At 55.6% G+C, this 15,124-nt stretch overlaps 1 protein-coding gene across 1 annotated transcript; it reads left to right on the forward strand.

The window, feature by feature from the left end:
- Window positions 1-1,300: 1,300 nt before the first annotated feature.
- On the forward strand, window positions 1,301-4,275 carry DUSP9 (dual specificity phosphatase 9). Its single transcript, XM_024116791.1, has 3 exons — window positions 1,301-1,673; window positions 2,958-3,407; window positions 3,673-4,275. Exons 1-3 carry the CDS (start codon window positions 1,301-1,303, stop codon window positions 3,996-3,998), a joined length of 1,149 nt encoding a protein of 382 aa, XP_023972559.1. The 3' UTR covers window positions 3,999-4,275.
- Window positions 4,276-15,124: the final 10,849 nt, after the last annotated feature.

A 15,124-nucleotide genomic window follows, 5' to 3' on the forward strand; every position in this document is an offset into this window, starting at 1 on the left:
GCAGCAGCGGGTTTCTGGTCCTGCTTCCCCCTCCCCTCCACGATTTCACCGGCATCCCATGGTAGCCAAGGCGGTGGCTATGAGGGGCCTGTTATATAGATGGGGCCACTGAAGTCCAGTCAGGGGACGCGGTGGTCACCCCAAATGAGTAGGGCTGGAGGCAGCCTCTGGGGCAGGGCCACTGGGCTCTTGTCCCCACCCCTCCCCCTGCCTCCAGGGGCCTGACTGGCGCCGGCCGGGGGAGCTGCAGCTGGTCCCCTGCTGGGCCCCTGACCTGCCCTTGGCCTCTGCCCTGGCCCAGTCCCGCTTCGGTGGAAGCCCCGGCTCAGCGCGCCACTTGCAGGGCCCACTCAACTGCTTTCGAGGGCACCCGTTGGCTCGCTGGCCCCCCTGAGCCCGCCCCCGCCGCCCCGCCCCTCCAAACGGCAACTCCACGTCCAAAGGCGGCAGCTTCCAAGGTGGAAGCTGGGTCCCACTGCCAGGAAGCGGCCGGTGCGCGGGCTGCGGTGGACTCGGCCTCCACGTGCGCGCCTGCTCCGCTGCCCCGCCCTCTTCCCGGTGGCCGGGTTCGGGGACTCCCTGCCCGCGGCCGGCGCCCCTCGTCCCGCGGTGGCCGTGGCTCGGACGTCCGCGCGCGGCCGCTCGCCGCGGGATCACGCTCCAGGTCTCTCTCCTTTTGTTTTCTACGGGGGGAGGAGGGCAGCTCCGAGAGGTCCGGCCGGCCGAGGTCCAGCACCTCGGCACCACCTCTGTTACCCGGGCCCGCCTGGCCATGGGGGAGATCTCGGCCTGGACCCCCTCTCCCGCGCACACGCCCCCCAAGTCGGAAGCTCGAACGTGGGGAGTGACTGCGGGCACGCAGAGTGAGAGACGCAGAAAGGGGGTGTGGGGGGGGAGATGGCCGCGGCCTTGGGCCCCCGGGAGGGGCCAGGAAGGGACCCACGGCGGCTCTCGAAGGGGCCGTTGGACCCCCAGCCTTCCTCTTCTGGGGGACCTCTCACACTTCCCTTCCCGGACGGGAAGCAACGCCGAGTGGCTGCCTGGGGCGTTTTTCCTGGGGCGCAGGGGGCGCCTTTCTGCATATCCTTGCCGTAGGAGGGGTACGAGAAGAGAACCAGGCAGTAGAGGGGCGTCCCTGCGGGACCCTCGGCGGCCGCCTTCAGGACCCGGGCCTGGCTTCCCGTCTTGGCCCCCGGGCCCGCGCCCGTTGGCGGCCGGGCGCGAAGGGCGCGGGCTCACGTCGCGCGCCTTCCCTCTCTCTGCAGCTCTCGGGGCCCGACGTGCCAGGAGCCGCGAGCCCATGGAGGGTCTGGGCCGCTCGTGCCTGTGGCTGCGCCGGGAGCTGTCGCCCCCGCGGCCGCGGCTGCTGCTTCTGGACTGCCGCAGCCGCGAGCTGTACGAGTCGGCGCGCATCGGCGGGGCGCTGAGCGTGGCCCTGCCCGCGCTGCTGCTGCGCCGCCTGCGGCGGGGGAGCCTGTCGGTGCGCGCGCTCCTGCCTGGGCCGCCGCTGCAGCCGCCCCCGCCCGCCCCGGTGCTCCTGTACGACCAGGGCGGGGGCCGGCACCGGCGCGGGGAGGCCGAGGCCGAGGCCGAGGAGTGGGAGGCCGAGTCGGTGCTGGGCACCCTGCTCCAGAAGCTGCGGGAGGAAGGCTACCTGGCCTACTACCTACAGGGTAGGTGCGGGTGGTGGCCCGCGGGCACCAGCCTGGGGAGGACCCCAGCCCAGGGAGGGCCGGGCCCCACCTTCTGAGGACATTCATGATTCATTTGACCTTGGGCAAGCCCGGCCTCATTTTGTCTAAAGTGGAGGTGAGATTTCCCCTCCCCCGAGCACGACCTTGGGGGCCCCAGTTTGTGAGTCTGGAAAATGGGGAGAGTCTGCCCTGACCTGGCTCCCTGGATGCTCAGGAATGGAATACGCAGTTCGGGCTCCCAGCCCCCATCCCGTCATATCACCCCCTGCCCCAGCTGCTCAGCCATGGGTGAAGGAGGCTGGAGCCACAAGAGGACAGATCGCGCTCAGCAAAGGGTCTGGAAGGGGGAGGGGGCGAGAGAGGGAGAGAAGCAGTGAAGGCAGGAGGAGGCAGAGACCTCCCCCCCTCCCCCGCCTGCCATGGTCATGGCAGGCCTTGGGGGTGGAGGGGAGATGGGCTGATACAGGCATGTTGGCTCCTTGCCAAGCCAAACACCCCCAGAGATCCAGGGTAGGGACGAGATTCCCGTGAACCTACAGAGCCAGCTGTCCCCACCTCCCCATCCAGGAGGGTCATTGGCCTGTCGTCCCTTGCTCCATTCTGAACGCACAGGGACATAGAAATACGTAAAATGTCCAATTTCCAGGCCCCCACCCCCATCCCCAGGGAAATAGTAGTTGTTTGTAGATGGAGATGTTCACTTCTTGGGACTTCGGGACCATCCAGGTGGAATGCTGCACTCTCTCCCAGGCTCTCTGCCTCTTGGGGTCGACCTCATCCCTGAAGAGAGCACAGACATGGCTGTGACCTGGCCCCTGACCTCGGGGTGCTCCTGGTCGACCTGGATCGGGAGACACCCAGGCAGAGAACTCACATCTGAACCTTTCCTCTCCTTTAACTGATGGCCGCTGTCCTCCCCAAGGCTGGCAATGCATCTAAACTCTGTTGAGCCCTCGTGGCTGCCTTGGCTTGGCCCTGGGGGTGGGTGGGGGTGTAAGATCATCTTTGGGTGGCTCTGCCCCAGCCTGGCGTCTTGCAGCTGCAGTGGGCACTTGCTGTTCGGAGGAGCAGCCACCAGTGCTGAGCACACCACACGGGAGACCAGTATAGGTCAGACTGCTGGCTTTCGAGTTCCCTTTGGAGGCATCTGCCAGCCCCCCTCAGGCATCGGGATTGTCCAGGGTCGGGGTCCCTATCCCCAGCCAGGGCACTCGGCTACCCAGGAGGCCAGATCAATGGGATCCTCCCCTTGTCCCCTCCCAGGTGGCTTCAGCAGATTCCAGGCCGAGTGCCCTCACCTGTGTGAGACCAGCCTTGACAGCCGTGGGGGCCCAAGCACAGCCCCGGTGCCCAGCCCAGTGGTGGGGCTGGGCGGCCTGTGCCTGGGCTCCGACTGCTCCGACGCGGAATCCGAGCCCGACCGAGACTCCATGAGCTGTGGCCTGGATTCGGAGGGCGCCACGCCCCCCCCAGCGGGGCCGCCGCCGTCCTTCCCCGTCCAGATCCTGCCCAACCTCTACCTGGGCAGTGCCCGGGATTCGGCCAACGTGGAGAGCTTGGCCAAGCTGGGCATCCGCTACATCCTCAACGTCACCCCAAACCTGCCTAACCTCTTCGAGAAGAACGGCGACTTTCACTACAAGCAGATCCCCATCTCGGACCACTGGAGCCAGAACTTGTCCCAGTTCTTTCCGGAGGCCATCGCGTTCATTGGTGAGTCCGCTCGGCAACCCCTCCTCCCTCCGCAGCCCCGGGCCTGGCTGCTGGCCTCTCCCACGTCTCCCCCCTCCCTCACCTGGGCTCCTCCTCCAGGCCCGGCTGCCCCCCCCCGCCGCCCCGAGCCCCAGCCGGGGTGGCCCTGCGGGGCCGGGCACCACTGCAGCAGCTCCCCAGCTCGGAGGACGGGGCGGGGACTGCCAGGGAGCCCCGGCGGGCCACCACCTGCACGTCACGCGGGCGCCCCTCTGCCCCCACCTAGATGAGGCCTTGTCCCAGAACTGCGGGGTGCTCGTTCACTGCCTGGCGGGCGTCAGCCGCTCCGTCACCGTCACCGTGGCCTACCTCATGCAGAAGCTGCACCTCTCGCTCAACGACGCCTACGACCTGGTCAAGCGGAAGAAGTCCAACATCTCGCCCAATTTCAACTTCATGGGGCAGCTGCTGGACTTCGAGCGCAGCCTGCGGCTGGAGGAGCGGCGCGCCCGGGACGGGGGCAGCGGGGGCCGGGAGTCGGCCGCGTCCGACCCGCCCTCCTTCTTCACCACGCCGACCAGCGACGGCGTCTTCGAGCTGGACGCCACATAGGGCCCCGGGCGCCCGCAGCGGGGGCGCCAGCCCAGCCGCCCGCGTGCTGGGGGAGCGGCCAGGGGCTCGGCCTGGGGCGGGGGGGCGCGACCCCTCGTGCGGAGCCGCGGGACGGGGCAGGAGCCGGGGCCCTCCAGGGTGGCGGTGGGGACAGACCTGTCCTACCTACCCGCTTGCCACACCCCCGGGGATCCCATTAAACGTGCCTACGGGCGGGCCTGGGGCCGCCGGCCTGGCCCGCGCTGCCTGTGGGCGGAGCCCCGCTCCAGAACCTGCCTCTTCTGCGACTGTTACTTTCTCCCTCGGGGGCGCGGGCGGGGAGCCCCATCCTCAGGGGCGCCTCCCGGTGGCTGCCGGCTCCGGGGCCAGGCGGGGTGCGCTCGGCCAGCTGCGCGGGGCCCCGAGCCCCCGTGGCTTCCCCTTTCCGGAGGGCCGCGGGCCTGTTCCGGCCGCCTCGTTTGCCACAGGGACCCGCTCCCGCTCCCACCCCTGTTCCCAGGGGCTACTTGTGGGGAGGGGCGCGCCGCCGCCACCAGCGTAGTCACCCCCTGCTCCTCCACGGAGGGCTTGGGCCTCCTGGGACCGGGGGCCTCCCCGGGGCCATGGCCTTGGAGGCGCAGCGGCCACCCAGCGGCCACAGGGACAGCCCCTTTCTGGGTGGCTCCTTGCTGGGCAGCGCCAGAGGGGAGGGCGCCGGCCTGGGAGCCGCTGGGCGGTTCCCGGCCGCACATCTGGCGCCCTGACTGTTTATCCACTTGACATTTGAAAAGATGCTTTTTTTCCTCTTCCCCCAGATGTCTTGACAGGATCACTGGGGCTCTTTGTGACTGAGGAGGAGATGGGGTCTCAAAGCAAGAGCTGGGGGTGGGGGAGGGGACGAAGAAGGCCTGGATTTTGCTGCTGTGGGTCCCACACAGCCGTGGTTGGTTTGGGGGGCAGGGAAGGAGCCGAGCTACACACACACACACACACACACACACACACACACACACACACACACACACACACACACACACGGTCATTCATCGCAGTACATACCCCTCGTGGGCGGCGTGTGTGCGCGTGTGTGCGTGTGTGTGTGTCTATGTGTCAACACTCACTCACACACCAGCCCGCTTACGGACCCGGCCCAGGGCCAGCAGGCCCCGCAGCAGGACCATCTCACCCTTGGGAATCCGCACCACGGCTGCTTTCTTTCATTGTTCCTGAGTAAATGGTTTCTGTAAGATCCTAAACAGAGGGAAGCAGCTTCCTGAGCACCTTGGAGAGTTTGGGGGAGAAGGCAGGGAGGGAGACACGCACACCACCCGCCCCCATGTCACTTCCCATCTGGATCCACACTGCCTGTCGGCCCAACCTCTGGCTGAGCCGCGCATTCACTCACCACCCATTGAGCTCCTACTCTGTGCCCCATGGCTCAGGACTAGGACCCTGCGAAGCAGCAAATGACGCCGGGTACCCGGTGTGGCGGGGTGGGGGCGGGGAGCAGGGCCCCAGAAGTGACCCTGGGGGGCGGAAGCTGAGCCCTGAGACTCAGCGCAGAGTCGAACCCAAGCCCCAGTGCGAGGCACGTCCAAGCATGTGTCCCTCTGGCTGACACTGTGGAATTTGGCCTCCGAAGGCCTGGGGCCCGGCCGCCCAGCCCTCTGCGCACTGTAGCCGGAGCGGTCGTTCTAAAGCCATGATTCCCGGCGATGGAGACACAGCAGGAAGCGACGGGAAGCTGGAGGGTGGGTGGAAACAAGCGCAGTGCGAGAAGGCAGTGGAGGCTTCGTGAGCAACGTGGACCACGTGTCCAGAGCAACCCTCCTGGTCCAGAACCTCTAAAACGTAGGATGAAGTCTAAAAACATTTTTGAATGAATGGCTGAGCTCGTGGGAAAATAAGAGAAAGTCTCCAAGGTCAGAAACAATGAGGATACTTGAGACGGGGAAATAGTCCTGGATTCTCCAGGTGGGCCCTAGATGCCATCATGTGCATCTTTATAAGGGAAAGAGAGAGGCGGGAGAGCGAGATGAGATGTGGCGATGGACACAGGGGTCGGAGCCAGAGAGATTTGAAGATACTACACTGCGTGGAGGTTCTGCCAGGACAAGGCAGCTCATGGAGACCAGCAGCTTCTCTGCCTAGGTTTGCAGGTGGCTAAGTCAATTTGGAGTGATGGGTAATATCCCCACCAGGGGGCGCTGTCAATTGAGAAACTTCTCAGGGGCAGACAACAGGGAAGGGCCGACAGCTCAGTTCTACTAGACAGGCTGTGAAAGTGCTTTGTTGGGGCAAGCATGTTCCTGCCTAGCTAGAGAAAGGAGGGGCCCCAAGCCACCCACGCCCTCCTGACTACCTTGAGGCTGTGCACATGTATGTAGGAGACACAAAAGGGTCAGTGGAAAAAAAACCCTGGGAAGGCCTGAAAATAGCCTGAACATTGAAAGAACTACCCTGCCCACACACAGATCCATCAGCAGAGCACACAAGCCTTAGTGGCTTGAGGTGTTAAAGCACAGTTTCTGTCCAATCATTGTCTGGCCACTAAGCTAGGCAGATACAGGGGCAGCCCCTAGAAAACCAGGCTTAAATTTTAAACTGGACTATTTTTTTTTTTCAGCAGAGACACCACTGACTGCACACTGTGGGGCGGGGAGGGGACAGATTTCACAGACTTAGTCCAGAAAAGTCACACAACAAAGAAACAAACAAGTTAAAACACACACACACACACACACACACACACACACACACACACACGCCAAAACAACTACTTCCAGGGGGAAAGGGAATATCAGAATCCAGAGTTGATGGAAAATATTATCTAAAATGTTCCATTTTCGGACTTCCCTGGTGGCGCAGTGGTTGAGAATCCGCCTGCCAATGCAGGGGACACGGGTTGGAGCCCTGGTTTGGGAAGATCCCACAGGCCGCGGAGCTACTAAGCCCGTGCGCCACAACTACTGAGCCTGCGCTCTAGATCCCGCGAGCCACAACTACTGAAGCCCCCGCACCTAGAGCCCGTGCTCCGCAACAAGAGAAGCCACCGCAATGAGAAGCCCGCGCACCACAACGAAGAGTAGCCCCCAGCTCGCCACAGCTAGAGGAAAGCCTGCGCACAGCAACAAAGACCCAACGCGGCCAAAAATAAATTAATTCATTAATTAATTTTTTAAAACTATGAAATGGTTTTTAAAAAATAAAAAATAAAATAAAATGTTCAGTTCTCAGCAAAAAAAAATTACAGGACATGCAAAGAAACAGCAAAGTGTGACCCACACTAGGGAAAACAGTCAATAGAAACTGTTTGTCTCTGGGGACTTCCTTGGTGGTCCGGTGGCTAAGACCCTACGCTCCCAATACAGGGGGCCCGGGTTCAATCCCTGGTCAGGGAACTAGATCCCACACGCTGCAACTAAAGTTCCTGCGTGCCGCAACTAAGACCCGGCACAGCCAAATAAATAAATAAATAAATATTTTTTAAGAAAAGAAACTGTCTCTGAGTGTTCCCAGATGTTGGAATTAACAGATGAAAACTTCAAAGCACTTATTATAAATACTTTCAAAGTACTAACAGAAACCATGCTTAAAGAGTTAAAGGAAAATGGGATTTCCCTGGTGGTCCAGTGGTAAAGAATCCGCCTTCCAATGCAGGAGACACGGGTTCGAGCCCTGGTCGGGGAACTAAGATCCCACATGCCGCGGGGCAACTAAGCCCACGTGCCACAATTACTGAGCTAGTGCGCCTCAACAAGAGAGCCCGCGTGCCGCAAACTACAGAGCCCACACACCCTGGAGCCCATGCACCACAACTAGAGAGAGAAAACCCGCACGCCACAACTAGAGAGAAGCCCGCACACCACAACGCAGAGCCCGTGCCACAATGAAAGGTCCTGCGTGCCTCGACAAAGATCCCACATGCTGCAACTAAGACCCGATGCAGCCAAAAAAATAAAGAAAAGAAATAAATCCTTTTTAAAGAGTTAAAGGAAAGTAGGACAACAACAATAACTAAATGGAAACAATGGATTTAAAAAGTATAATAACTGAAATGAAAACTCCTCTAGAAGTATTAAAGAGTAGGTTCAAGATGTCATAAGAAATTATTAGTGAACTTGAAAATAGATCAATAATATAAATTATCCAATCTGGAGAAAAGAGAGAAAAATGATTGAGCTTCAGAGACCTGTGGAACAACATCAAACATTCTAAAATACGTGTAATGGGAGGTTTTGAAGAAGAGGACAGAAAGGCTCAGAATAAATATTTGAAGAAACAATGACAGAAACGTCCAAAATTTTATGAGAAACATTAATCAGGTCCAAGAAGTTCAATGAACCCCAAATAAGATAAAAAACAAAGAGAGTTAGTCATAGACACTTCACAGTCAAATTGTTGAAAGCCAAAGATAGAAAATTTTTGAAAGCAATAGGAGAAAAATGACCCACGTAGAAGAAAACCACAATAAAATTAACATCAGAAACAATGAAGGCCAAAAGACAGTGAAATGACATAATCAAAGAGCTGAAAGAAAAAAACACTGTCCATCAAAAATTCTATATCTAGCAAACCTATCCTTTAAAAAAACTGAAGGTTTAAAAAAGACATTTCCAGATAAGCAAAGACTAGGAGAATTCATTGCTAGTATAATTCTTTACAAGAAATACTAAAAGAAGTCCTTCAGGCTGACACCAGTCAGTAACTTGAATTCACAAGAAGAAATGAAGAGCAGCAAAAATGATTAATATCTGGGTTAATATAAATGTCTCTCTTAATATATTTTTCCTTATTTCTTCTCTTAACTTCTTTAGAAGACATAAGATTGTATAAAGCAATAGCTATAACACTGTATGGTTGAGCTTATATTATAACATATATAGATGTAATATACATGACATTAATAGCACAAAAGAGGAAGGAAGGAATGGAGCTATACTGGAGCCAAGTCTCTACATTTTACCAAAGACTAAATGAGTATTAATATGAAGTAGATTGTGATTAGTTAAGATCCATATTGTAATGCAATTGTTCTTTGTGGGGTTTTTTAATATTTATTTTATTTATTTTATTTTCCTTTTTTTTCTTGGCTGCATCAGGTCTTAGTTGCTGCACACAGGATCTTTGTTGAGGCATGCAAGATCTTTTTCTTTACAGCGCACAGTCTGCTCGGGCTTCTCTCTAGTTGTGGCCTGCGGGTTTTCTCTCTCTAGTTGTGGTGCATGGACTCCAGGGCGCGTGGGCTCTGTAGCTGTGGCACGTGGGCTCCAGAGCGCATGGGCCCTGTAGTTTGCAGCATGTGGGCTCTCTCGTTGAGGCGTGTGAGCTCAGTAGTTGTGGTGTGCGGGCTTAGTTGCCCCACGGTATGTGGGAGCTTAGCTCCCCGACCAGGGATCGAACCCACGTCCCCTGCATTGGAAGGAGGATTCTTTACCACTGGACCACCAGGGGAGTCCCTGTAATGCAACTATAATTCAAACATACATAGTTAAAAAATCAGTAGCAGAAACAAAACGGTACACTAAAAAATATTTAACACAAGAGAAGGCAGTCAAGGAGGAAGAGAGGAACGAAAAGACAGGCCATATAGAGAAACCGATAGCAAAATGGCAAATGTAAATCCAACCATATCAATCACTACATTAAATATGCAGGGTCTAAACACCCCAATCAAAAATCAGAGATTCAAAAAAGCAAGATTCAGCTAACTATATATAGTTTGCAAGAGAAATTTATCTTTAAATGCCTATACCAACAACAACAAGAAAAGGTCTCACATCAATGGCCAAATGATACAGCTTAATAAACTAGAAAAAGAAAAGCAAACTAAATGCAAAGCAAGCAGATGGAAGATTAGTGCAGAAATGAATGAAATAGAAAACAGGAAAACAATACAGAAGATCAGTGAAAAGTTGGTTCTTTGAGAAGACCAGCAAAGTTGATCTTACTTAGACTGATCAAGAAAAAAAGATTACCTGTTCTTTTCTCTGGTGGTCCAGTGGTTAGGACTCAGCGCTTTCACTGCCATGGGCCTGGGCTCAATCCCTGGTAGGGGAACTAAGACTCCACAAACCGCACAACACGGCCACAAAAAAAAAAAAAAAAAGATTACCAAGATCAAGAATGAAAAGAGGGGACTTCCCTGGTGGCGCTGCAGTGGTTAAGAATCCGCCTGCCAATGCAGGGGACACGGGTTCGAGCCCCGGTCCGGGAAGATCCCACATGCCGTGGAGCAACTAAGCCCGTGAGCCACAACTACTGAGCCTGCGCTCTAGAGCCCACGAGCCACAACTACTGAGCCCGCGTGCCTAGAGCCCGTGCTCCCCAACAAGAGACACCACTGCAATGAGAAGCCCGCGCACCGCAACCAAGAGTAGCCCCCGCTCGCCGCACCTAGAGAAAGCCCGCGCACAGCAACAAAGACCCAACACAGTCAAAAATAAATAAATAAAATAAATAAATTTTAAAATAATAATACTGTAAAAAAACAAAAAAAAGAAAGAAAAAAAGATTACCTGTGAATTCTCTGGCGGTCCAGTGGTCAGGACTCAGTGATTTCACTGCCGTGGGCCAGGGCTCAATCCCTGGTCGGGGAACTAAGACCCCACAAGCTGCACAGCACTGTCAAAAAAAAAAAATAGATTACCAAGATCAAGAATGAAATGAGGGGGCTTCCCTGGTGGTGCAGTGGTTAAGAATCCACCTGCCAATGCAGGGGACACGGGTTCGAGCCCTGGTCCAGGAAGATCCCACATGCTGTGCAGCAACTAAGCCCGTGCACCGCAACTACTGAACGTGTGCTCTAGAGCCCACGAGCCACAACTACTGAAACCCGCGCACCTAGAGCCCGTGCTCCACAACAAGAGAAGCCGCCGCGATGAGAAGCCCGCGCACCGCAACAAAGAGTAGCCCCCGCTCACCGCAGCCAGAGAAAGCCCGCGCGCAGCAACAAAGACCCAACACAGCCATAAATAAATAAATTTATTTTTTTAAAAAAGAATGAAAAGAGGGACATTACTACTGACCTATAAAAATGTTAAGGGTTATAAGGCAATGTTTTGAACAAGTTTATGCCGACAAATTAAACAATTCAGATGAAACGGACAAACTCCTGGAAAGACAAAAATGACCACAATTGACTTTAAAAGAAATAGAAAATCTGAATAGACTTATAACAAGCAAATAAGCTGAATTAGTAATTGAAAATCTTCCCACAAAGAAAATCCAAACCCAGAAGTCTTCACTGGTGAATTCTATCAAATAATGCAACTGAAAATGTATGTCCACACAAAAACTTGCACAGAAATGATCATAGCAGCATTATTCACAATAGCCAAAAGGTGGAAACAACCCAAATGTCCATCAATGGATGCATGGATAGATAGAACATGGTCTATCCATACAATGGAACATTGTTCAGCTATAAAAATGAATGAAGTACTGATACATGCTACAACATGGATGAACCTTGAAAACATTATGCTTAATGAAATAAGCCAGACACAAAGAGCCACACATTGTGATTCCATTTATGTAAAATAGCAGAATAGGGAAGTCCACAGAGACAGAAGGTAGATTAGTGGTTTGCCAGGGGCTGGGGGGTGGGGGCCAGATGGGGAGTTACCGCTAACGGGTACAGGGTTTTCCTTTGGGGTGATGAAAATATTCTGGAATTAGATCGTGATGACGTAAACTGTAAACACAGATCTTCCTCAACTTGTGATGGGGTTACATCCCAATAAACCCATCATAAGTTGAAAATATCCTAAGTCGAAAATGCATGTAATACACTTAACTTACCAAACATCATAGCTTAGCCTAGCCTACCTTCAGCATGCTCAGAACAGTCATATTAGCCTACAGTTTGACCAAATCCTCTAACACAAAGCCTAGTTTATAATAAAGTGTTGGATATGTCATGTACTTGAATACTGTACTGAAAGTGAAAAACAGAATGGCTGTCTGGGTATAGAATGGTCGTTAAGTGTATCCATTGTTTACCCTCGTGATCAAGTGGCTGAGTGGGAGCTTCGGGTGGCTGTCACTGCCCAGCATGACGAGAGGGGACTGCACCACATATCGCTCACCCGGAAAAAGATCAAAATCCAAAATCCGAAGCACAGTTTCTACTGAACGCGTATTGCTTTCACACCATCGTAAAAGGCGAAAAATCGTAAGTCAAACCATTTTAAGTCAGGGACATCTGTATACCAAAACAACAATAAATTGTGCATTTTAAAGGGTGAGGTTTATGGCGTGTGAATTATATCTCAGTAAAAAAATTTAAGTTTGAAAGAAAAAGAATTGAACAAGATATGCCAGGCAAGTATTCACCAAAAGAAAGATATAGTTGCTATGCTACTATCACTGTGTAAGTCGACTATAAGGCAAAAGCTTTACTAGTACTAATGCACGTTGCTCCATTTGGACCAAACGTGCAACTTACGAAATACGTAGCAATCCTAAACTCATCTGCACTTAATAACCTAACTTAAAAATACATAAGGCAGGGCTTCCCTGGTGGCGCAGTGGTTGAGAGTCCGCCTGCCAATGCAGGGGACGCGGGTTCGTGCCCCGGTCCGGGAAGATTCCACAGGCCGCGGAGCGGCTGGGCCTGTGAGCCATGGCCACTGGGCCTGCGCGTCCAGAGCCTGTGCTCCGCGGCGAGAGAGGCCACGACAGTGAGAGGCCCGCGTACCGCAAAAAAAATACATAAGGCAATAATTGAAAGAACTAGAAGGATAAACTGAGAAAATACAACTGGGCCTCTACTCGGGACATCACTTGAGGCAGGCTGGGCTCCCTGGCATGAGGGGAGCTATTGAAATCTCCATGGGGCTCGGGTGGGGCGGCATCTAGAGATGAGATTTTTAAATTTATCAAGAGGGGCCAGATAGGGTTGAAAAATACTTGAAAACTGTCTTAAAGCAAAAATCTCATCTTGCCCCCATCCTCCCGCCAGCCCTGCAGTGGCTCCCCAGTGCCCTCTTGAGAAAGTTCACTTTTCTGGGCACTCTCTAACCACGTGTCCCAAATACCTTCAATCAACCAAATCGGGTTATTCGGTTTTTTTTCCCAAACACTCGGTACTTCGTGTCTTGCCCGGCTGAAGAGACAGGGATGGAGACAGGGGTGCCTGGGCAGAGGTGGGGTTGGGCGGAGAACGTGGCTGCCATGGGCCCTGAAGAGGCCTGCTTCTCTCCTAGACTCCCTCACAGCCCCCCTGTTCAGTCCACCACGACCAACGTCCATCTTTGCAGCCCCTCTTCAGCTCCCTCCGTCAGCACACCTCTCTCACCTTGCCCTCCGACATGGCCCCCAGACGTGTCCCTGCCGTCAGCCCAGTCCCTCACACTGAACCCCAGAGGGGTTCGCCCCATCTCCCAGGTTCCCATTTCACAGGAAATTGACTCAGTGAGCTAGAGGCACAGGGAGTGTTAAAGGCGACAGAACCACCTGCAAGGCTGAAACTCGAATCCAGGGTGCCCCCCACCCAGCCCAGTTTGCGCTCACCAAGAGAAGGGTGGAGAAGAGCTCCCCTGCCTTCTCCCCAAGTGCCCACAGCACCTTCGTGTTCCCAGCGAGCCCTCCTCACTTACACAGAGACGGGCAGGAGGTAGAGCCCAAGGCTGCGTGGCCTTGGCTCAGTTATGCGGCCTCTATGCCCCCCCCCACGTCTCCCAGGATCCAAAGTGGGGACGGTGATCATGAGAGTCGCTACCTCATAGTCGAGGTTGGAGTTAATACGGGTGCCTGGCACACAGTAAGTGCTCAATAAAGACTCACCACTGGGACTTCCCTGGCGGTGCAGTGGTTAGGACTCGGCGCTTCCACCGCAGGAGGCAGGGTTTCAATCCCTGGTCTGGGAACTAAGATTCTGCATGCCAGGCGGCGCAGCCAAAACATTTTTAAAAAGACTCACCACTGAGCTAACCCTTCTGACAGCCACAGATTCGCTCCAGGACAGAGCGTGTGACCCACTCTGTGTGGCCCAGACTGAGGGAGACAGCTTCGTCTCGTGACGCCCACGGGGGCTCCTCCCGCAAATCCAGTCTGGTCCCTGACACCTGGGAAGGCCAGCCCTCTGGCCCCGGCTCCAGACTCGCAGCAGCTCAGCACGTCCCCAGCCCGGACAAGGGCGCCCTCGGGCCCCCACCCCGCCAGCGGCTCATCGCAGCTCAGAGACTAAGGCCCGGCTCTCAGCTCACCGGGCTCCAGTCGGACCCGTCCCTCCGGCGCAGCCTCGGTACCTGAGCGCCTGCTCTCGCCTGAGCCCGAAATGCTCCCACGGCCTGGGTCACCCAAAGCTTTCTTCTCGCAAACTGCCCCCCCCAGACGGGAAGGGCTCAGAGGGGTGAACGGTGACGCCACTGCCCGACCTGGGGGTCCCCCGTCTCCCTGCTCCCAGATGGGCAGGGTAGGCCTCTCCCCGAGGCTAGGTCGTCCCTGGGGCAGGATTTGGGGGTGGTGGTGGAGGAGAAATGGTTTTGAGCAGCTGCCCCAGGTGCTGAAGGATCAACAGGTGGCTGAGGAACGTGGAAAGATGTGGCTGTGGCGCCCCCTGCTGGCGGAAGGTCAAAATGCACCCTGTGTCACCGCGGCCGGAGCTGGGGCCCGACTCTGACTCCGCAGCGAGGATGTGGCTGCAGCCTGGGCTGGAAGAGCTGGCTGTCTCCGAAGGAGTGTGATTCCTTCTGGAAGGCTGGCTCTGGTGCTTCCTGCTCAGGCCTCCCTGAGCAGCCAGCTGCTACCTTCCCCGGGCGGACCATTCCCACCGCCTGAGTAAGCCCTCTCCCTCCACTGCAGGACCTCCCGCATGACGGTGGGCACCTTGGCCAGTGGGCTCAGCGCCTGGCACAGAGCAGAGGCCCAATCAATCTTGATGGCAAAGCGAGAAAACGTGAGTGTGCTGGGAGGCCAACGTGAACAACCAAAAGAGGGGAGGAGAGCCAGCGAAGGGGACGTCTGAGGTGGCAGCACAGGAGGTGACAAGGTCCCAAGTGGGGGGCGAAGGGGAGGCAGGACAGGTCGTTGGAGGTGAAGAGGCCAAGCTGTAGAGACCCGGCCAAGGTTACGGCAGCCTGAGGTCCCCCGGGCTATGGACAGAGAAAGGGGAGCTGGCGTGGTGGGGCCGCACTGTGTGA

This window comes from Physeter macrocephalus, chromosome 21, assembly GCF_002837175.3.
Source record: "Physeter macrocephalus isolate SW-GA chromosome 21, ASM283717v5, whole genome shotgun sequence".
Taxonomy (NCBI): domain Eukaryota; kingdom Metazoa; phylum Chordata; class Mammalia; order Artiodactyla; family Physeteridae; genus Physeter; species Physeter macrocephalus.